This window comes from Rhinoraja longicauda, chromosome 18, assembly GCF_053455715.1.
Source record: "Rhinoraja longicauda isolate Sanriku21f chromosome 18, sRhiLon1.1, whole genome shotgun sequence".
NCBI classification, from domain to species: Eukaryota; Metazoa; Chordata; class Chondrichthyes; order Rajiformes; family Arhynchobatidae; genus Rhinoraja; species Rhinoraja longicauda.
In genome coordinates this window covers 20,568,721-20,591,114 of record NC_135970.1, presented here as the reverse complement: position 1 = coordinate 20,591,114, position 22,394 = coordinate 20,568,721, and the positions used below count along the sequence as shown (strand labels likewise).

The 22,394-nt window shown below is 48.0% G+C and overlaps 1 protein-coding gene across 1 annotated transcript in view; it reads right to left on the bottom strand.

Moving 5' to 3' along the window:
• LOC144602164 (uncharacterized) overlaps window positions 1-22,394 on the bottom strand; it is a 145,332-nt gene that overhangs the window by 3,464 nt on the left and 119,474 nt on the right. Inside the window, exons 35-42 of the mRNA XM_078414901.1 lie at window positions 20,580-20,720; window positions 19,140-19,271; window positions 18,263-18,416; window positions 16,125-16,174; window positions 10,941-11,039; window positions 6,529-6,683; window positions 5,462-5,581; window positions 3,818-3,946 (exon numbers count right to left, since the gene is read on the bottom strand). Coding sequence (XP_078271027.1) covers window positions 3,818-3,946; window positions 5,462-5,581; window positions 6,529-6,683; window positions 10,941-11,039; window positions 16,125-16,174; window positions 18,263-18,416; window positions 19,140-19,271; window positions 20,580-20,720 — 980 coding nt within the window. The remainder of the gene's footprint in view (window positions 1-3,817; window positions 3,947-5,461; window positions 5,582-6,528; window positions 6,684-10,940; window positions 11,040-16,124; window positions 16,175-18,262; window positions 18,417-19,139; window positions 19,272-20,579; window positions 20,721-22,394) is intronic.

The following is a 22,394-nucleotide window of genomic DNA, read 5'->3' as shown; positions in this document are numbered from 1 at the left end:
CTGAGGGAGTTGAGAGAACATTGGCTGCAGTAACTGTCCCTTGTCTACTCAGTTCCATTGGCTGCAGTGCCGGAGTCTGAACTGCACTCAACAACTCAGGCCCTTGAGTCCGAGCAACATCCTTGTAAATCTCCTTGGCGGCACGATGACGCAGCGGTAGAGTTGCTGCCTTACAGCGCCGGAGACCCGGGTTCAATCCTGACTATGGGTGCAGTCTGTACGGGGATTGTACGTTCTCCCCGTGACCGCCTGGGTTTTTCCTGGATGCTCCGGTTTCCTCCACCACTCCAAAGACATGCAGGTTAATTAGCTTCAGTAAAATTAGTGAATTGTGCTTAGTGTTGAAGGGTCGCTGGTCGGCGAGGCCTTGGTGAGCCGAAATGCCTGTTATCTGCGTCTGTATTTCTTCTCTACACCCTCTCCGGCTTCGTAGCATCTTTCCTTTGACTTTTAGTTCACTGCATCAGTGTGCCACACGTGCCACTGCACAATAGGAAATGGTGGCATGTTCCGCCAGACCGCAGACATCAACCAGTTGTTGATAATAACTTGCAAACAATCAAAATCCGTCTGGTGGGCGGGTGCATCGCTGGCTGACAGGTGGTGCTTCGTTAATACTGATGCTGACTTCTGATTAAGAAGTCAAACCACATCAGGGCACAACAGAAGGAAGCTCAGGAGAAGTTGTGCAGAGAGATGGGAACGTCAAGGAGCATGTCATGGAAATAAAAACAGAAAACGCTGGGAACACTCAGTAGGTCGGGCAGCATCTGCGGAGAGAGAAACAGTTAATACTTGGGGACTGGGCCTCTTCATCAGAACTGTGAAAGAGAGAAGTCATGGAGTGATGGAGTCATGCAGCATGGCGACCAATATGCCCCATCTAAACTGGTCATATTTGCCAGTGTTTGGCCCAAGGTTGGAAAGGGATGTAGAACAAAGGGATGACACCAGACTGGTGCATGGGGGAGTGATGCACCTCATGCGTCTTGCTGTAACATGTTGCAAATAATGAGGCTGTGAGACTGTGCACAGAAGACCATACGATATGAACAGAGAAGTAAAACCGAGGCAAAATGACGACAGTTTCTGATGCAAATAGAAAGACAGCACGTATGTTTCTTCAAAGTAGAGGATTTGATATTGAGTCCGGAAGGCTGCAACGGGTCCAGAGGAAGATGTGGTTTTGTTCCTCATACTCGCGTTGGGCCTTTTGAGTGCAGGAAACCACAGAGCCACAGGTGGGGGTGGCTGTGGGTCGGTGAACTAAAGAGGAAGGAAACAGGCAGCTCAGGGTCGACCCCACGCACTGAAGGCAAGTGGCCCTCAAAGTAATCACCCAATCTGATTGGTTTCTCCGATGCAGAGGAGACCATGTCTGGACATCAAATGCAGTGACTAGACTGAAGGTGAGCAATTGAATCTGACAAAAAGGATGGTGAAAAGAAAGCAAGTCTCCTTCACTCCATCAACTTTTATTAGATTTCACCATTTGCACCCTTTTGGGTCTCTCCACTCATCACCTCCAACCTTGGTTACTATCTCCACCCTCCTCACTTCCACCTGAATTATATTACAATCAACCCCTTCTCACCTGGATCCATCTATCACTTAGACACAAAACGCTGGAGTAACTCAGCGGGACAGGCGGTATCTCTGGAGAGAAGGAATGGGTGATGTTTCGGGTCGAGACCCTTCTTCAGACTATCCATCTATATCTATCTATCACTTACCAGGTCTTGCCTCACTCCTCCCCCTCACCTCTTAGGCCGTAGAACACAAAATTGTACAACATAAAATTGTACAACACTGCCTCAACCACCACCCCTGGCAGCACGTTCCAGCCACTCACCAACCTCATGGAATCATGCAGCAGGGAAGCAGGCCCTTGACCCAACTTGCCCATGCCAACCACGATGCCCCATCTAAGCTAATCTCACCTGCCCGCATTTGCCCCATATCCCTCCAAACCTTTCCTATCCATGTACCTGCCCAAATGTCTTTTAAACGTTGTTAAGCTGTTATAGTTGAGAGTGGAGGTATCTGTCTCAACTATCTCCTCTGGCAGTTTGTTCCATACACTCATTGCCCTCTGTGTGAAAACGTTGCCCCTCAGGTTCCTATTAAATCTTTCCTCTCTCACCTTAAACATGTCCTCTGGTTCTTGATTTCCCTACCCTGGCTAAAAGACTCTGGGCATTTACCTTATCTTTCACCCTCATGATTTTATATACTTCTGTAAGATCACCGTCAGCCTCATGTGCAACAAGGAAATAAGTCTTTCTACAAGCTAACTCCCCTTTACTCCATTAGTCTGAAGGAGGGTCTTGACCCGAAATGTCATCTGTCTATCTCCCTTCACAGATGATGCCTGACCTGCTGAGATCCTCCAACACTCTGTTTTTTGCTCCAGATTCCTGGCTCTGCCATCTCTTGTGTTATGAAGCTCAACACAAGGCCAGGTTCCTAAATCTAAATAAAACTGAAGGGATGAGGAGTGAGTTGGTTGTTGTTTTTGGTAGGAAACATTAAAAGACCTGATAATACCTTTAAGGAAATAATGCATATAAATAATGCATCCAATGTGGTCCATCCAGGACTGAGAAGAGAAGAGGAGACATCAAAGAGAATATTAGATCAAAAGAAGTTACTGAATTTACCAGAAATAAATGAGGATTGAATGCAACGTAGAACTCTACAAAGGACCAAGAAATCAATGAGGAAAGACATGATAGAATATGAGCGTGGACCCACGAGATGCAAGAACACAGACTGTGGGAGCTTCTGTAGGAGTGCAAAGAGGGAAGGACTACTTTCAAGAGCATTTATAACAGGGATGAAGGAAATAATGGAGGAACTAAACAATGACTTTGTGCGTCTTGTGGAAGACAAAGAATCCTGCCTGGACTACCAGTTAGCAAAGGGTCCAGGGAGAATGGCGGTCTGAAGAAAACAAGTATTATTTTAAAAAGCATCAGTGAAGCTGGTGAGATGGAACGTTGATAAATCCCAAAGACCAAACAAACAACATCCTAGAGTTTGAACAGAGGTGGCAATGGAAATAGAATACAGAGCTGCACTGCACAGAAACAGCCCCTTTGGCCCACCTTGTCCATTCTGACCACGTTGGCCTACTGGGCATGTCCCATTAGCCTGCATTTGGTCTGCATCTGTCCAAACCATTCCTATCAATATATCTGTCCAAATGTCTTTTAAAATCCATAATTGTATCCACTTCCACATTTTCCTTTGGCAGCTCATTCCATATATGGACAATCCACTAAGCGCAAAGATTTACCCCTGGGATCCCTCCCTCCCCTCTCATCTTAAGCCACTGTCCTCTAGTTGTTGAATCCTCTATTCTTGGAAATAAACTGTGGGCATCCACATTTTCCGTGTCCCTCATGATCTGTACACCTTAATAAGGTCACCCCTCCCTCCGCCTCCTACGCCCCAAAGAAAAAAGTCCCAGCCTCTCCAATCACTACCTACAACTCAAGCCTCCGCGCCCAAGTAACATCCAGGTGTTAGACATAAAATGCTGGAGTAACACAGCGGGTCAGGCAGCATCTAAGGAGAAATAGGATCCTTTTTCTCCATGGATGCTGCCTAACCCGCTGTTTGTCCAGCACGTTGTGTCTGTCTTCAGTATCAACCAGATTTGCAGTTCCTTTCTACACACCAACACCCAGGTGAACCTGTTCTGCACCTTTTCCAACTCATTGATGTATTTCCTGTAGTTGGTGACCAGAGCTACACACAGCTAATGCAATACCTCTCGCCCACCTGGGGTGTGACGAGGGAGTTCAGAACCCACCTGCTCTTCCTTCCTTCGGTGAAGCTAGGTTGTGCCGGTGGCTCCTCACTGCACCCCTCCTCCTTCTCGGGCTCCTGCCGTGACTCCTTCCGCTCCTGGCTGAGTTGGGCTTTCAAACCTTCTTGGTAACTTGGGAGACAGAAACATTCACCGGTCAGTACTTTGGGTACAAGAGTCAGGAAGTCATGAGCAGCTTTATAAAAGTTTGGCTAGGCCACATTTGGAGTATTGTGTGCAGTGCTGTACATCAAAGTACAGGAAGGCTTTTTGGAGAGGGTGCACACGAGGTTTACTGGAATGCTGCCTGGATCAGAGGGAATGAGCTACGAGGAGAGGTTGGAAAAACTTGGAATCTTTTCTCTGGAGCGACGGAAGCTGAGAGAAGATCCGACAGAACTAAATAAAATTATGAAAAGCATAGATCGGGTAGACAATTTTTCCCAGGGTGGAAATGCCAAAGATGGCACAGCTTTAAGGCGAGAGGTGGAAAGTTTACAGGAGATGAGAGAGGCGACTTTTTTTACACAGGGAATGGTGTGCGCCTGGAATGTGCTGCAAGGATTAGTGGAAGAAGACACAATAGTAGTGTTTAAGAGGCATTTAGATGGGCACATAAATAGGCTGCGATAGGGGGATTTTGACCAGGCACATAGGATTAGTTTAATTTGGCTTTGTGGGTGGCACAGACATCGTGGGCCAAAGGTTCTGTTCCTGTGCTGTACATTGACAAGGCCATACTTGGACTACTGTAGATAGACACAAAATGTTGGAGTAACTCAGTGGGACAGGTCTAGACCCGAAACGTCACCCATTCCTTCTATCCAGAGATTCTGCCTCTCCCGCTGAGTTACTCCAGCATTTTGTATCTATCTTCAGTGTAAACCAGCATCTGCACTTCCTTCCTACTCACTTGAAATACTGTGTTTAGTTTTAGTCATACTGATGTAGGAAAGATGCCTTTAAGCTGTAAAGAGTGCAGAGGACATTGCCAAAAGACTGCAGAGGATATTACAAGGATGTCACCAAAACTCGAGGGCCTCAGCCAAACACAGGCACAAGAGTCTAGCTTAGATGGGGCATCTTGGTCAGCGTGCAGGAGTTGGGCTGAAGGGCCCGTTCCTCTCCTATCCAACTCTGATTAAACTTGGAGAGTGGAATGCTTTGGAATTTGAGGAATGCAGAGATCTCGCTCGGTAACGGAAGCTGGAGGTGGCTACAAAGATTGGGAGGGGCAAGTCGGCGAGGAATTTGAAAACGGAGATGGAAATTTAACAAAATGCAGCACCAACAGAGATGGGGCTCTGGTGGAAATGGGAAAGGGATGTGAAGGGCAGGAAGTGCTCAAAGTGCATTTATTGTTCCAGGAATGTCCTTGGGAGTTTCAAGTAAAGGCAGATTGCTGGTGATGGACCGGAAATCTTGGCAAGGTCTGAACTGAAGGGTGGGATAGAGTCCCTTAGGTTTTACTGACTCCAGCTCTGACAGCCAGGGGTGTGGAGGGAGCTGCCAGCTTGGCAGAAGCTCGTGCACTGGGCACAATCCCCGTGGCACAAAGGAGGCCATGCAGCGCGCATGGAGGATGGAGGCGGTCTTATTGCTCGTACATTCTGCACCGATGCTCTCTAGGCACAGGGGCAGTCTCACCCTTTGTTAAACGCTTCCTCCTCAATCTTGGCTTTGGTCTCCGGGCTGGTTGCCTCGGCGATGAGTGGCTGGACATCTCCTGTAGCCGGCCTCTCCACCTCTCTGTCACCGTTCTGTTTCCTGCAGTGGACAGGGGAAACCAGGAGCTTGGCACCACAAGGAGCTGATCTCACAGTGTCATTGCTTTGTTGGCCATTGGTCGGAGTCCTTTGGCCCAACTCAACCATGTTGACCAAGATGCCCATCTAAGCTAGTCTCATCCACCCACGTCCGGCCCATATCCATTTAAACCCTTCCTATCCATGTACCTGTCCATATGCCTTGTAAATGTTATTATAGTATTATTTCCTCTGACAGCTCATACCAGATACCCACCACCCTCAGTTCCTATTTAATCTTTCCCCTCTCACCTTCAATCTATGACCTCTAGTTCTTGATTCCCCCAACCTTGAGAAAGTGACACTGTGCATTCACCCGATCTATTCCCCTCATGATTTTATACCCCTCTCTAAGACCACCCCTCAGCCTCCTGCACTCCAAGGAATAAAGTCCTAGCCAGCCGAACCTCTTCCCATAGTATATATTGTTTTTCTTTTGCACAATGTATTTTACTGCCTTGCAGGATTTTGTGTTATTAATGCATAATTTATGTTTTCTTGTGTGGTCTGAATCTGAATTTAAAAGACATTTGGACAGGTACATGGATAGGAATGATTTAGAGGGATATGGGCCAAAGGCGGGGCAGTTGGGAGTGGTGTAGATGATGCTTTTTGGGTCGGCTTGGGCAAGTTGGGCTGTCAGGCCTGTTTTCGTGCTGTATGACTCTAAGGCACTATATGTGCCTGTGATGCTGCTGCACTTTACTTGTCCCTCACTGTACAATGACCATAAACAGGACTTGACTTCAGGTATCTATATGTGGCTCCATACCTACTCCACTCTATCCTCTATGAGGATCCCCATTACATCCCCCAATCTCAGCAGTACCAGACACTGCTCGCTACCACCCTCCTGTGGACGGACAGGGTGCGGCGGCCGCGTGGCAAGGGCCGGGGAGGTGAACTCACGTCTCTACGAGGGGACTCAGCATGGGGCTGGAGTGCATGCCAATCCTGCTGGAGATGCTGGGAATGGTGCTGGGGCTGGTGGTGATGGAGTCCGAGGTGCCGGCGTTACTGGTGGAGTTCGAGCTGTTGGTTTCAGTGCTACTCTGTGACTCCATCTGCAAGCATAACAAAAAGAGCCAGTTTGTTAACAACATGGACACACAGGGAATAGCAGATCCTGGAATCTTGAGCCAAACACAGAGTGCAGAAGGAACTGAGCAGGTTAGGAGAAAGCTCGAAGTGGGATGGTGGGACAAGCCTGGGAAAAGTGATAGGTGGATACAGGTGAGGGGGGGGGGTCGCTGCCCTTTAAACCATGGCGTTTTAAAGCAGAGACCAGTAGGCCTATGCGATCTCCCGGTTGCTAAACACTTTAACTCCCCTTCCCATTCCCACACTGGTGTAGGCGGGCAGGCAGTAGATGGGACTAATTGGTGAACTTTTGTAACATTGTCGGCGCCAATTCACGGTGACACTTGTGCATTTCCCAGGCGAGGTCTGCTACGTGATGTTACTGGGTTGTGTGAAAAACAAAGCATTTCATTGCACCTAGGTACACGTGACAATAAAGTGTAGGAAATAAAACTGCAGATGCTGATGTGGCAATAAATCATCATCATCATACATTCATTCATCATCATCATCATCATCCATTCATTCATCATCATATTTCATTCTGACAAAACGGAGCCAGCCGGTCCTGCCTGCCTTTACAACGTTCTGTTGCATTTGTTACACATGGCCTGTCTTGTGCTGGATTTACCTTATTGATATGCACAAGATCATGAGGGACAATGATAAAGTGTGCATTCACAGTCTTTTTCCAGGGGAGAGGATTCTAAGACTAGAGGGCATAGGCTTAAGGCGAGAGGGAACAGATTTGAGGCATCTTTGGGATAGCATTTGAACTCAAAGGGTAGTCCATATCTGGAATAAGCTGTACAAGCAGATACAATTATGACTTGTAAAAGACTGGGCCAAATAGGACTAGCCCAGAATGCCAATGGACAAGGACAAAGTGATTTGGACCTGTTTGTGAATGTTCTTGACTCTAGAGCACATAGATCTATGACTCTATGAGTAGCCTGCGCATCTCTCAATGCACTCTCAACATGGATGCCGAGGATCACCCATCATTTCATCACCAATCTTCCCTCTTCTCCCGAGGAGTCTCCAATCCCTTGACACAAGCTACTTATTAAAGGAGAGCTGTGAGATTGTGGTAAACATCTCTGCCTCCTCCTATCTGACAGTCAGAGAGACAAACAGCACAGAAATGGGCCCTTTGGCCCACCATGCCAAAAAGCCAAATTCCAACCCTTTTCCCCATCTACACTAATCCCGAATTTGCCGTATCAGGATCACATCCTTCTATGCCTTGTTTATTTATGTGTCTGTCTAAATGCCTCAAACTAATAATTCTATCTGATTCCACTGCCTCCTGCAGCACTGAGTTCCGGATATCAACCATTATCTGCACAATACATTTTCCAGTTAAATCTCCTCTACAACTCCTTCCTCTCATTATTGCCCTTGTGTTATTGATACCCTTTGCTTTGACATCAAACTCCCATAACTAATTCTTTCCGGCAACTTATTTCCAGCAGCTTTGTTTTTTATCATCTTCTCGGATCTCCAAGGGCGGTGCATATTCCTGGTGTCCAGTTGCCCAGCTACAGCAGAGACCATTTAAGAATCAACCACAAGGGGTGGATCAGAGGTCAGATTGAATGGACATTTAGACAAACCAGGTCCATTCTCTCCATAGATGCTGCCTGACCCAATAAGTTCATCCAGCACTTTACGTTTTGCTCAAGATTTCAGCATCTGCAGATCCTTGTGACTCCAGAAACAGTTGGTATTCCTCTCTGGAGGATATCTATGAACTAATGGGGTTTTACAATCTGGATCTTTTACAATCGTCATTTTGAAGGCTTGTCGCTTTATTCCAAATTCCAGATTACAGACTTTATTGGAATTCCATGATGGGATTTGACTTTGGATGTCTGTAAGAATTTCACTGTTCGGTTCCGGGGATATATGACAATAAAACACTTTTGACCATTGAGATTACTGATTCAGGGCTCTGGAACCTGCTGTGAGATCTTACCCACTGGACCACTGTGCAACCCAACTCTCCAGAGAGCTCCTTCACATTCCCCCTCTCTTATCAGACGCGCGGTTATGTGATTGATTCTTAACTGCCTCATGAACTGGTTTCGTAAGTTTTCATAACCAGAATGTTAAAGCAGGAAGCAGATAAAATGAAACCAACGACATATCAACCAGACTTCCTCTTAGCCTGCTTCCATTCCATTCCCCTAATTCCTCTCTCCAGATGCCTTTCCCCAATGAGTCGGGTGCCCCAGGGAAGTCTTCTTGAACAGAGGATCTCGTGGACGGAGCCCTTGACCACATCTCATCTAATTTGTGCAGTTCTGGTTGGCCCATTACAGGAAGAATGTGGAGGCTTTGAAGAGGATGCAGACGAGGTTTACTACAATGATACCTGAATTATGGAGTGTTAGCTATAAGGAGAGATTAGACTTGGATTGTTTTCTCTGGAGCATTGGAGGTTGAGGGGAGGCCTGATATAAAATTATGAGAGGCATAGATAAGGTAGACAATCAGAAATTTTTACCCAGGGTGGAAATGTTAAAGGCTAGCGGGCATAGCTTTAAGGTGAGAGGAGGAAAGTTATAAAGAGATGTGCAACCCAATTTATTTTTGCACAGAGAGTGGTGTGTGCCTGGAACTTACTGCCAGAGGTGGTGGTGGTGGCAGATCCGATCATGGCATTTAAGAGGCTCTTTGATAGACACATGGATCTGCAGGCTATGGAGGAGTAAGGATCATGTGCAGGCAGATGAGATGGATCACGTGCAGGGCAGGGAGATTAGTTTAACGTGGCATCATGTTCGGCACAAGCATTGTGGGCCACAGGGCTTTTTTTGTGCAGTTCCATGGTTTATGGTCTATTGCAGGCCCTGCTCTCTTCCCTTCTCCTCCTGGGCAGAATTATTCTAATCCTCATCACTCAGCCATATGCATTCAGCGGACCGAGATTTTTGCAACTCCAATAAGTTCCAACCAATACAGCATGTAAATAGACCCTTGGGCCCATCGGGAGCCCATCGGGAGCCCATCGGGAGCCCACCGACCATCAACCGCACATTGGCCCTTTATTAATCCTATTTTTCTTTCTCCCCACATTCTCAATTCCTACCACTCACCTACACACTCGGTGGCAATTCACAGCAAATTAATCTACCGAACTGCGCGTTTACAGGACTGGGAAGAAACTAGAACGCTTGGAGGAAATCCACACAATAACAACCCCAAAAGGTCAGAAGTGGCATGGATAGCGAGGAAGGTTGGCTAAGGCTTAAGCTGGACATGGATCAGATAGAAAGTTGGGCAGAGTGTTGGCAGAAGGAATTTAATTCCTACAAGGTGATGGATGTTGGGAAGTCAAATAGGGGCAGGTTCATCTACAGTAAACAGCAAGACACCAAAGAATGTTGATGAAAAGAGAGAGCTCCAAATCTATAACTGGCAACAGAGGTAGATAGGGTGGTGTACAAGGCATATGGCACGCTTACCATCATAGGTCGGGATACAAAACATAAGAGTTGGGATGTAATGATGCAACTTTACAAAACACTGTTTAGGCCGCACTTGGGACTGCTCTGTGCAGGTCTGGTCATCACACTCTGGGAAGGATGTGGTTGCATTGGAGAGAGTGCAGAGGAGATTCACCTGGATGCTGCCGAGATGGAAGAGATCATGGATAGGCAGGGCTTGTTCTGCCTGGAGTGAAGGAGGCTGAGGAGTTCAATTTAGTTTAGTTTAACCTGACAGAGTATATAGAATCAGTAGAGGAATATATGGACAGTCAGAACAATTTTCCCATCGTGGAAATGTCAAAGACCAGAGGGTATAGCTTTAATGCGAGAAGGGCAAAGTTTAAGTGTGGTGTGCGGGACAAGTTTCTTTTACACAGAGAGTGGTGGGTACCTGGAGTGCACTGCCAGGGGGTGGTGATGGAGGTAGATACCAGTGTGGTATTTAGCGGGGTTTTAGATCGGCACATGGATATGCGGGGAATGGAAGGATATAGATCACATGCAGGCAGAGGAGATTAGTTTAACCTAGCATCGTGTTCAGCATGGATATCGTGGGCCAAAGGGCCTGCTGCTGTGCTGAGAAGTTCTACGTTCTATGTTCGTGTTCTATGTATGAAGAGAACTGGGAGAAGAAGTGGGAACAGAGACACCTCCCCAGAATGGGCTGTAAACTTCACACGACTTTTCCCTTGACCTTCGTTTATCAGCGCTGGACAATGAGCTTTAAAGACATTTTGTTTTTCCTACCAAAGCCAGTGTGGGCATTGTGGAGCTGCTGAGTGGGTGTCCTGGAAAGTTGATAAACTTCGGTAGCACTGCCACACTAACTCTCCGGCGCGGCACCGTCTGTGGAATAAAACACCGCAGAGTCGTTAGCAGTTTAAAGCCGCAACATTGAGAAATAAGTCAATTGTGGTGAAACCCATGTTTGGCATCAGTATAAAACCCACAGTGATGGTTGGGCAAAGAATGACACAGCTACCACCCAAGAACAAACACACCCCCACTGTTTCAATACCACAGTTAAGGTCACTGCCTGACGCCGGGAGAATGAATTGCCGGTGAGACAGGCTGCCAGACTGTAGTCAGTTAACCCATGTCACCCAAGCACCACTCAATGTAAGACAAAAACAGACACAATGTGCTGGAGTAACTCAGCAACACAGACAGCATTTCTGGAGGACATGGATAGTTTCAGGATGGGACTTTTCTGCAGACTAAAAGGGTCCCGACTGCAACGTCGCCTATCTGTGTCTTCAGAGACGCTGCCTGGCCTGCTGAGTTACTCCAGCACTTTGTATCTATTTTTGCAAACCAGCACCCTGGTCATGCTCTCATTTCGCTACTACCATTGGGAAGAAGCTACAGGAGCCCAAGAACCGTGACCACTGAGAACCGTGACCACTGAGAACCGTGACCACTGAGAACCGTGACCACTGAGAACCGTGACCACTGAGAACCGTGACCACTGAGAACCGTGACACTGCGAACCGTGACACTGCGAACCGTGACACACCACTGAGAACCGTGAGCTCTGAGAACCGTGACACACCACTGAGAACCGTGACCACTTGTGAACCATGACTACTTGTGAGCCGTGACCACTGTGAACCATGACACACCACTGAGAACCGTGACACTGAGAACCGTGACACTGAGAACCGTGACACACCACTGAGAACCGGGAGACACCACTGAGAACCGTGATCACTGAGAACCGTAACAGCCTCAGGAACAGCTACTTCCCCTCTGCCATCAGGCTTCTGAACGGTCTTACATCAGCTGGGGTGCAGTCCAATTGACCTCTAATGCATTGTGGACATTGGACTTTGTCGATGGAACTGATGTGCTACAACGCAGAGAACTGTACTCTGCCCTCTGCATCTTCTCCTTTGCTCTAACTACTGTACTTGAATTTGACTTGTTTATATTAATATATTGTATATCTGATTTGTTTGGATAGCATGCAAAACAAAGCTTTTCACCGTACTTTGGTACACGTGACAATAATAAACCTAAACCTATTTATGGATCTTTAGGGATTCAAGGGATAAGAGGCTGGTGTAGGAAAGATCAGCCATGATCTTACCAAATGGTGGGCAGGGATTAGGGCTGAATCCACTCCTCTCCCCTTCTGCTTAGTCATCGAGTCAGAGAGTTGAACAGCAGGGAAAAGGGCCGACCTTGTCCCTGACGACCACGTTGGCACATTGGGCTAGTCACATTTACCTGCGTTTGGCCAAAGCCCTCTAATCGTTTCCTATCTACTTGTCTGCCTTTTAAAGGTCATAGTTGTATCCGGCTTTATAGCTTCCCCTTGCAGCACAAACGCTGTCAAACAGCTGGTGGTCCACTCTGGAGCCCAGGTAACATCCTAGTGAAACTAAAGTCATTGAGAGTGCATTATTTTCAAGGAGGCTCTAAGCTCATCCACTATTTGGAGTTCTAGATATTGTCCACTGAAAGCCCGGGAGAGGGTGCGGAATAGGTTGACCAGGTCAGCTTCTGAGATGAGGGACATGTTAAAAAGCATTGGCAATAGACAATAGACAATAGGTGCAGGAGGAGGCCATTCGGCCCTTCAAGCCAGCACCACCATTCAATGTGATCATGGCTGATCATTCTCAATCAGTACCCCGTTCCTGCCTTCTCCCCATACCCCCTGACCCCGCTATCCTTAAGAGCTCTATCTAGCTCTCTCTTGAATGCATTCAGATAATTGGCCTCCACTGCCTTCTGAGGCAGAGAATTCCACAGATTCACAACTCTCTGACTGAAAAAGTTTTTCCTCATCTCCGTTCTAAATGGCCTACCCCTTATTCGTAAACTGTGGCCCCTGGTTCTGGACTCCCCCAACATTGGGAACATGTTTCCTGCCTCTAACGTGTCCAACCCCTTAATAATCTTATACGTTTCGATAAGATCCCCTCTCATCCTTCTACATGTTCCGTACACCCTGCCCTTGTCTTCCTTGGTTGAGTTTGTGGATTTGGGAGGTGCTGTTGGAGTAGCCGAGGCAAGGAACTACAGTGGATGGTACACATTGTTGTGGAGGAACAAGTTGGGGTGAAGGGGCAGTTTCCAACCTGTATTTAGCTTCGTTAGCTTCCTCTGGTAGCCCATTCTAGATAAGGATTATCTGGTGTTTTGGGGAGTGGATGGGGTGCCATTCCAACGAGCTGCTTTTCCTGAGTGGTGTTGAGCTTCTTGAGTGTTGTTGAAGCCTGTACGCACCCAGGCAAGTAGCGAGTGTTCCATCACACTCCTGACTTGTGCCTTGTAGACGGTGGAAAGGTATTGGGGTGTCAAGTGGTGAGTCATTCACTGCAGGCTCCCCAGCTTCTGACTGTTCATAACCACACTCATGTTGTCATATGGCTTGGCAACATGACGAGTTGTTAATGGAATTTAATGTTGTGCAACCATCAGTGATTATCCCCACTTCTGACCTCATGATGGGAGGAAGGTCACCTATGGAGCTGCGAAAGATTGTTGGGCCCAGGACCCTGCCTTAAGGAACTCCTGCGGTGATGTCTCAGGGCTGTGATGAGTGATCTCCAGCCACCACACCCATCCTCCTCTGCGTGAGGTCAGATTCCCAGGGCTTTTTGATGCCACACTCAGTCAAATGCTGCCTTGATGTCCAGGGCATTCACCCTCACCTTGCCTCTGGAAGAAGGTACAGGATCTGAAAACTGTGGCCAACAGGTTCAGCAACCATCAGGCTCTTGAACTGCACAGCACTAGCCTCAGCAACTATGATCTTCTGTGGGTTTAGTTTAGTTTAGTTTAGAGATACTTTCTGCCCACCGAGATACTTTCTGCCCACCGAGTCCGCACGGACCAGCGATCCCCAGACACTAACACTATCCTACACAGTAGGGACAATTTACAATTTACAGAAGCCAAATTAACCGACAAATCTGTAAATCTTTGGAGTGTGGGAAGAAACTGGAGCACTCCGTACAGACAGCACCCGTACTCTGCTTTGAACATAGATCTCTGGCGCTGTAAGGCAGCAACTCTACCGCTGCCCTTTACAACTGCCCTACTACAGTCTTCAGTTTTGCACTTTTATGGTTTTCTTGTATTATGATTATTGTTATCGTAATATTATTAATCATTATTAATGATTACTGTGTATTATTAGATTTACAGGCCTGTTAAGCTGTTGCTAGTAAGAATTCCATTGCTCAGTTGCTGGCACACATGACAATTAAACACTTTCAACATTTGACAGCCCTGCGGTCGGTCCATTTAGCACCTATTCTCCCAGATGGTGGTAAAACTCTTCATTGCTCTACTCTGAGTAAGAGCAGGGGTATTTTAGCAACGCTCAGGTCAATCTTTATCCATAATTAACCATCACCAGATGAACCATTTCTGCTGATTAGTCACTCTGCTGTTTCCAGAATCTTCTCGTGGCGACATTTCTTAACGGAAGAGTTTGAACAGCACGTCGGTGTGATTAAGAGTTTATAAATACTTAGTAAGACAGTGAGTTTCTGAGAGGTTTTGGTGGTTGCAGTGGCAGGCTCAACTGTTCAAAAGACAGGGCGAGAGTCAAGAGTGTTTAATTGTCGTGCGCACTGGGGCCACAACGATGGAATCCGTACTTGCTGCAGATTTACAGACACAGTGGCACAACTGGTCGAGCTGTTGCCTCAGTGCCAGAGACCAGGGTTCGATCCTGACATCCTGTGCTGTCTGTGTGGAGTCTGCACGTTCGCCCAGTGACCGCATGGGTTTTCTCCGGCTGCTCCGGTTCCCCCCCACATTCCAAAGACATCTCCGGCCGCTCCGGCTTCCTCCCACATTCCAAAGACATACAGGTTTGTAGGTTGATTGGCTTTGGTAAAGTGTCCCAAGTGTGCAGGATAGAACTAGTGTACGGGTGATCGCTGGTCTCTCGTGACTCTGTAACTCCCTGGTCCACTCGTCCCTTCCTATCCAAACCACCCCATCCCCGGGCACTTTCCCCTGCAACCGCAGGAGATGCAACACCTGTCCCTTTACCTCCGCCCTCAACTCCATCCAAGGACCCAAACAGTCTTTCCAGGTGAGACAGAGGTTCACCTGCACCTCCTCCAACCTCATCTATTGCATCCGCTGCTCTAGATGTCAACTTCTTTACATCGGCGAAACCAAACGCAGGCTCGGCAATCGCTTCGCTCAACTCCTTCGCTCAGTCTGCCTTAACCAACCTGATCTCCCGGTGGCTGAGCACTTCAACTCCCCCTCCCACTCCCAGTCTGACCTTTCTGTCATGGGCCTCCTCCAGTGCCATAGTGAGGCCTACCGGAAATTGGAGGAACAGCACCTCATATTTCGCCTGGGCAGTTTGCAGCCCAGTGGTATGAACATTGACTTCTCCAACTTTAGATAGTTCCTCTGTCCCTCTCTTCCCCTCCCCCTTCCCAGATCTCCCACTGTCTTCCTGTCTCCACCTATATCCTTCCTTTGTCCTGTCCCCCTGACATCAGTCTGAAGAAGGGTCTCGACTCGAAACGCCACCCATTCCTTCTCTCCTGAGATGCTGCCCGACCTGCTGAGTTACTTCAGTATTTTGTGAATAAATACCAGCTGGTCGGTCACTGTATCTCAATGGGCCAAAAGGCCTGTTTCCACACTGTATCTCTAAACTAAATTAAACAAAAAATTCCAAAGACATGTGAATTTGCAGATTAATTGGCCCTTGTAAACTGTTCCTAGTGTGTGGGAGTGGATACAAAAGTGGGATAACATGGAACTCATATGATCGGGTTATAGCTGGTTAGAGCGAGTTTGGTGGGCCAATGGATCTGTCTCCAAATCCTCCAAACTAAATTATCCCAACAACACAACAAATAAATACACAATAAACAATCTGTGAAACTGCAACAATACCAGTGCATTTAGAAAACAATCTGACTTGCTACATTTGTCCCTTACCTTCCCGAGAGTGAGTGACATGGAACGGGCTGTCCTGGGAACTCCATCATCTAAAAGAGAAGGGTAAAGGAGTTATGGCGGTAAATGTTTGAGGGGCGATGTGATCTGTCCCCTCGTTCTCCTCTGGTCTTGTGCAGCTTAAACCCACACCTTTCATCTATTGATTTACAAACATCTCTTGTGAACGAGAGCTACATTTTCTGAATAAGATCGGTGAAAGAGTACTGTGCTTTCCCAAACGGCCAGCACAAAAGAAGGCGGGTTCCCTCCACAAGCCTGTCATGGTCCTTCCAAAGTGTGATTCCCACAGCCGCACATTCCTACCCTTCCCCCACTGCCCTAAATATTCCACACTGGACAACCCCGTGAAAGAGGGAGAGAAGCAGAATGGGGCTGAGCACCCTTTCCAGCTTGACAACATCTTATCTATAACAAGGTGCGCACAAAACTGATCGCAATACTCTAAATGTGGCCTCACCAACGTTACAGAAACAATGTGGACCAGGGGTTCAATCAACTGGGAGGTAAAAGGTTGGAGATGGGGCAGGAGCTGAGGGGCAGCCAGATTTGAGACAGGTGATGGTAAAGAGATTTGAAGGATGGGAGACAATGCAAGCCCACCTTACCCAGCAGAGGCCAGGAAGGGAAGCTTGTCCCAATGGGATTTAGGGAGCTGAGAGAAAGGACTTCAGAGTCAGGATATGTGTGTCCCAGAAACCAAATATTCCCCCTCTCTCCGCTTTAAAACAACACATGCATGAGAGTGTTTGAATTTCATCCTGAGTTTGAGTTATGGGGAGAGGATGGATAAATTATGACTTGTTTCCCTGGAGCATTGGATGCAGAGGGATGACCTGATGGAAGAGTATAAAATCACGAGGGACATGGATGAGGTGAATGGCCACTGCTGGTGGTGAGCTGCTGCAGCAGGTCGGGCTGCATCTTTGTACTGAATGATAGGGGAGAGCGGACAGAGGAAGACGAGGAGAGAGGAGATAGTCACAGTATAAGGGCGGCACGGTAGCGCATCGGTAGAGTTGCTGCTTTACAGCGAATGCAGCGCCGGAGACTCAGGTTCGATCCTGACTACGGGTGCTGCACTGTAAGGAGTTTGTACGTTCTCCCCGTGACCTGCGTGGGTTTTATCCGAGATCTTCGGTTTCCTCTCACACTCCAAAGACGTACAGGTATGTAGGTTAATTGGCTGGGTAAATGTAAAAATTGTTCCTAGTGGGTGTAGGATAGTGTTAATGTACGGGGATCGCTGGGCGGCACGGACTTGGAGGGCCGAAAAGGCCTGTTTCCGGCTGTATATATATGATATATCAATCCTATCTCTGGACATAGGGTTAAGGTGAGAGGAAGGAGATTTAAAGGGGATCTTTCGAGTGAGTGCTTTATACAGATAGTGGCTGATATCGGGAACATGCTGCCACAGGAGGTGGTAGAATCAGATGTATTCACTGTGTTTGAGACATTTAGAGAGGCACTTAAATAACGATGGTCCTACTGTGGGCAAAAAGGAATAGTCATGAGGAATGTATAGTCTTTCCGCTGACTGGAGAGCACGCAACAACAAAACCTTTTCACTGTACCTCGGTACACTAAACTAAACTAAGTAGGATTAGTGTAGATTGGCAAAAAGGTTAGCATGGACAAGTTGGGCTGAAGGGTCCATTTTCACACTGTCTGTATGACTCTATGAGTGGATGCAACTGACAATCACTTCGATCCGGTAAAAACCTTCTGTCCATCTTTAATAAGAGTCCTTAGTATTTTCAAACCTTCCCAGTTCACTGATACAATCCATTCACTGCCGGTTGGCATCAGTGGATATCAGTGGTACACTCAGTAAAGTTCAAGCACTTGGGCGATTAAACATGGCACATCAAGATGACCCAGTCTAATCCCACCTCGCCACACTCTCCACATAACCCACACAGTCAAATCCCCCTCCCCTCATTCCCCATATCCTTAATACCCCACCCACTCCAAGTCCTCTCCCCTCACTCTCCGCACCTTTAATACCCCACTCATTCTATTCCCACTGCCCCTGCCTTTAACCCGGCCACAGTGACCAGGCCTCAGTGCCTCTCCCTCCCCTGCCACTGGACACCAGACTGTACAAGTGTTCCTACCGCTGCCGTCTCCGAACGGGCTGTAGCTCCGGCTCGAGTTCTGGTTCACCAGCTTCTTGTACTCGTTGAGCTCTGCGTGATCCTTCTCATACATCCTCTTCAGGTTGTCCACGTACTGCATCATCACCTCGGTGGCCTTGGACATCCGCTTCTCCTGCAACGTCCAGGCGGTCAGTTACCAGATTCAGTTTAGTTTAGTTGTGAGGCACAGTGCGGAAACAAGCCCTTCGGCCTTCCGAGTCTGCACCAACCAGTGATCAACCCTACAAGTACTACCCTACATACAAGGGACTATTTACAGACGCCAACTACACTACAAACCTGTACATCTTTGGAGTGCGGGAGGAAGCCTGAGCACCCGAGGAAAACCCACGTCGTCACGGGTAGAATATACAAACTCCATATAGAAAGCACCCGTAGTCAAGATGGAACCTGGGTCTCAGCGCAGTAAGGTGCCACCTTTACTGCTGCATCACCATGCCACCAGGGATCGGGCCCATTGGGGCTATCTCCAAACTCTCCTGAACACATTTAACAAATTTTGCCCCATCTAAATTATTTGTACGATGACATTCCCAGTCAATATTGGGAAAGTTATAATCCCATACGATAACAACCTTAACCCTCCATATCCCACCACAGATGCTGCCTGACTCGCTGAGTCCCTCCAGCACTTTGTGTTTTACTCAAGATTCCAGCATCTGCAGCTTCTTGTGTCTCCAGCACCCCACAAGCTGCCCTGCCATCGTGGATATCACACAGCGAGAGGTTCAGGCTAGAACCGCCAACCAGAACCTGACGTGCCCACATCCCGCTGGGCAGTGAAACCGGACTGAGAGGTATCGCGTCTACACCAGCCCAGGTTCTCCGTGCTCACCTGTCGGACGGCCCCAACCATCTCTGCCCGTCCGGAGAGCCTGACAGCCAGGCGCTGTAGAACGCCCACCGTCTCCAGCAACCTCTCCTGGGCATTGCGCAGCTCCGACTGCACCCAGAGCAAGGCCGAGGACTGAAAGCAAAGGCAACAAATAAGAGGCATCTCTGCACAACTCCTCCAGTTCCCACCTCTTAAACACCACTCATTCTCTCCACTCCTTTGCACTCATGCTGCACTAAATCCCCACATTCTCCTCAACTCCCCACCCCTTCTAAAGATTCTACCACTCATCTACACGCTTGGAACAAATTACAACGGCCAATTAAGCCACCAACCGTTGTGTCTTTGGGATGTGTGAGGAACGGAGATGAGGAAGAACTTTTTCACTCAGAGAGTTGTGAATCTGTGGAATTCTCTGCCTCAGAAGACAGTGGAGGCCAATTCTCTGGATGCTTTCAAGAGAGAGTTAGATAGAGCTCTTAATGATAGCGGAGTCAGGGGGTATGGGGAGAAAGCAGGAACGGGGTACTGATTGTGCATGATTAGCCATGATCACGGTGAATGACGGTGCTGGCTCGAAGGGCCGAATGGCCTCCTCCTGCACCTATTGTCTATTGTCTATTGAATGAGAGGAGGGTCGGGGGGCGGGGGGGGGCAGTGGTGACAGGGACAACATGCAAACTTCCCACAGACAGCATCAGAGTTCAGGATTGAACCCAGGTCACTGGAGCTGTGAGCCAGTGGGTCTACCAACTACACCACTGCAACAGTGCAGGCAAGGCCAGTAGAGAGAGTCTGTGTTGTGATCTGAAACCCACGCTCGCCTCGCCTTGTACAATAGCTGCTTAAACATCACTCATTCTCTCCACCCCACAGCCAGCAGGGAGCCAGCTCAACCTCAGGAATTCCTCACTAAATCCATTAATTCAGTCTGAAGAAGGGTCTCGACCCGAAACGTCGCCCATTCCTTCTCTCCAGAGATGCTGCCTGACCCGCTGAGTTACTCCAGCATTTTGTGTCTACCTTCGATTTTGAACCAGCATCTGCAGTTATTTTCCTACACATTAACTCCCATGCTCAATGAAGCTTAAGGTCATGTTAAGGTCTGATGAGCACGCAAAAAAAAGCTTTTCACTGTACCTCGGTACACGTGACAATAAACTAAACTGAACTGATGTATTGATATCCCTTGTCCTGGTGTTTGTCTGACCTCCTGCTGCATTGAAGCACCCAAGGGTTGTTTCTCAGGCCTGACAGCCTGTGCAGCAAGTAAAGGAGTCAGGCTATAGTGGAGCAGCCATTTTGAAAGGAGCTGCTTTGAGGTCAAAGTGCCTATGACTGACTGACCCACTGTTCCTGCTGGCCTGGTTTCCCAGGTGCCTGGGATCCCTGCAGGAGCTTGACACCCGTGGATTCATGACACCAAGCAGAGGGCCTCACCTTCAACTCTGATTTGAAGTTTTCCAGCTCCTTCTCTGTGTTGTCCTCAGCTAAGTTCCTCTCCCTCTCCGCAAGTCCCAGCCTCGTCTCCAGAGTGTAGCTGTCATTCTTAAAGGCCAGGGACAGCTGAATAAATGTGTTCTGCAAGAAGCAAAGAAATGATAGATTTCCAGATCACACAGATCACATGAAAATGCACACACTCACGTGCACAGTCAGACCAAACACACGTGCACATTCACACTCTTATGCGTACACACACACACACACATGCAAGTACCCATGTTTGCATTTAGATGTACGTAGGTGCACACACACACATGCATATAGCATGCACTCATGCATGCACACATGGAGTTGAAGTCATGACTTGCGCTTGACTTGGATTTAAGTGCGGGGGAGTTGTGCAGATCGTCGGCCTCACTCTCTCATCCTGGCCTATCGGGTTCCAGCAGCAAGACATAGTCGGGACGGTTGGGGACAGGTCAGGATGCAGTGGGTGGTCAGAAGTGTCCTACGTATCTCACTCTGCCCTGTTTGCGCTCCACGACGCTTTGCTGGGATCGTCTTTCTGCCCGTTGAACCTTCTGGTGGTTTCCTCCGCACAATCCGCCAAACCCAGGCTTCACATGCTAGGTAGACAAGCCCTAAAGCCGCTGGAACCAACGACTTGCCGACTGTACTTGTGCATGCACACACTGTTAATTCCTCTTCTGCAACAATCCCAACAATTAATCTACCCGCCCTCTTCCACCAGCATATCCCTCCTTTGGCAGCGAGGCCAAACTTGCACAAAGGGCTCCAAGTACAGTCTCAGACAGGGCCCTACATAATTGGAGCAAAACACCTGTAAGTTTGCACTCAAATCCTCTGCAAAAAAAGACCAAGGTATCACTTGCCTTGCTGTACCTGCATGTAAACTCTCAGAGGTTCATCTGTAATGACACCATCACAGTTCAGTCCACCACACATTAGGTAGAGTCAGTGCATATATCCACGTCTCCCTATCCTTGCACCCCTTTCAAATTTCAGGGTTTTTAAAAAACATTCGGAAATTGAACAGAAAAGCTTGAAGCAGTAGGCACGGGATTACCAGGTTTCTGTAAAACCAATCCCAATCTCTCGGAATCTGACATCCTTACTCAGTCTGCCCTGCATGGGACGAAACCCCACTGCTGTTAGTTCTTAACTACATCTTCAGCTATGGGGTATTCAGGGATGGAGGGTAAATGCCAGGGATGTCTCCTGAGTGGGTAAATGAGGAGAATGAAAGTGCTCCATGACAGTGTTTGGTGGTGTAGGGGTTCCCAACATTTCCAGTGTTCCTCCTCTGCTCAGACTGTGAAGGCCACTTCTGGCGGGCTGACCTCTACCGAACCGAGGCCAGACGACAACTCTCAGACACCTCTTCCTACTTATCCTTCAACTCCTGATCGGTTCAATGAGTTCCTCCAGCAGTTTGTTCCTTGTGTTGTCATTGCCTGCATTTAACCCATATCCTTCTCATCCTTTCCAATACATGTATGTACCTTTTAAATGCTCTGAATGTAGTTGCCTCTCCCACCTCCTCTGGCAGCTCATCCCATATGTAGGTCTTTCCCGGCTTACGAATGGCCGACTTATAGACACGTGGTACACATGCACGTGTCTGGTCCGAAGAAGGGTCTCTACCCGAAACGTCACCCATTCATTCTCTCCAGAAATGCTGCCTATCCCGTGGAGTTACTCCAGCATTTTGTGTCTATCTTCGATTTAAACCAGCATCTGCAGTTCCTTCCTGCACATGTGCGCGTGTGTTTGGAGACGGCTGGATGG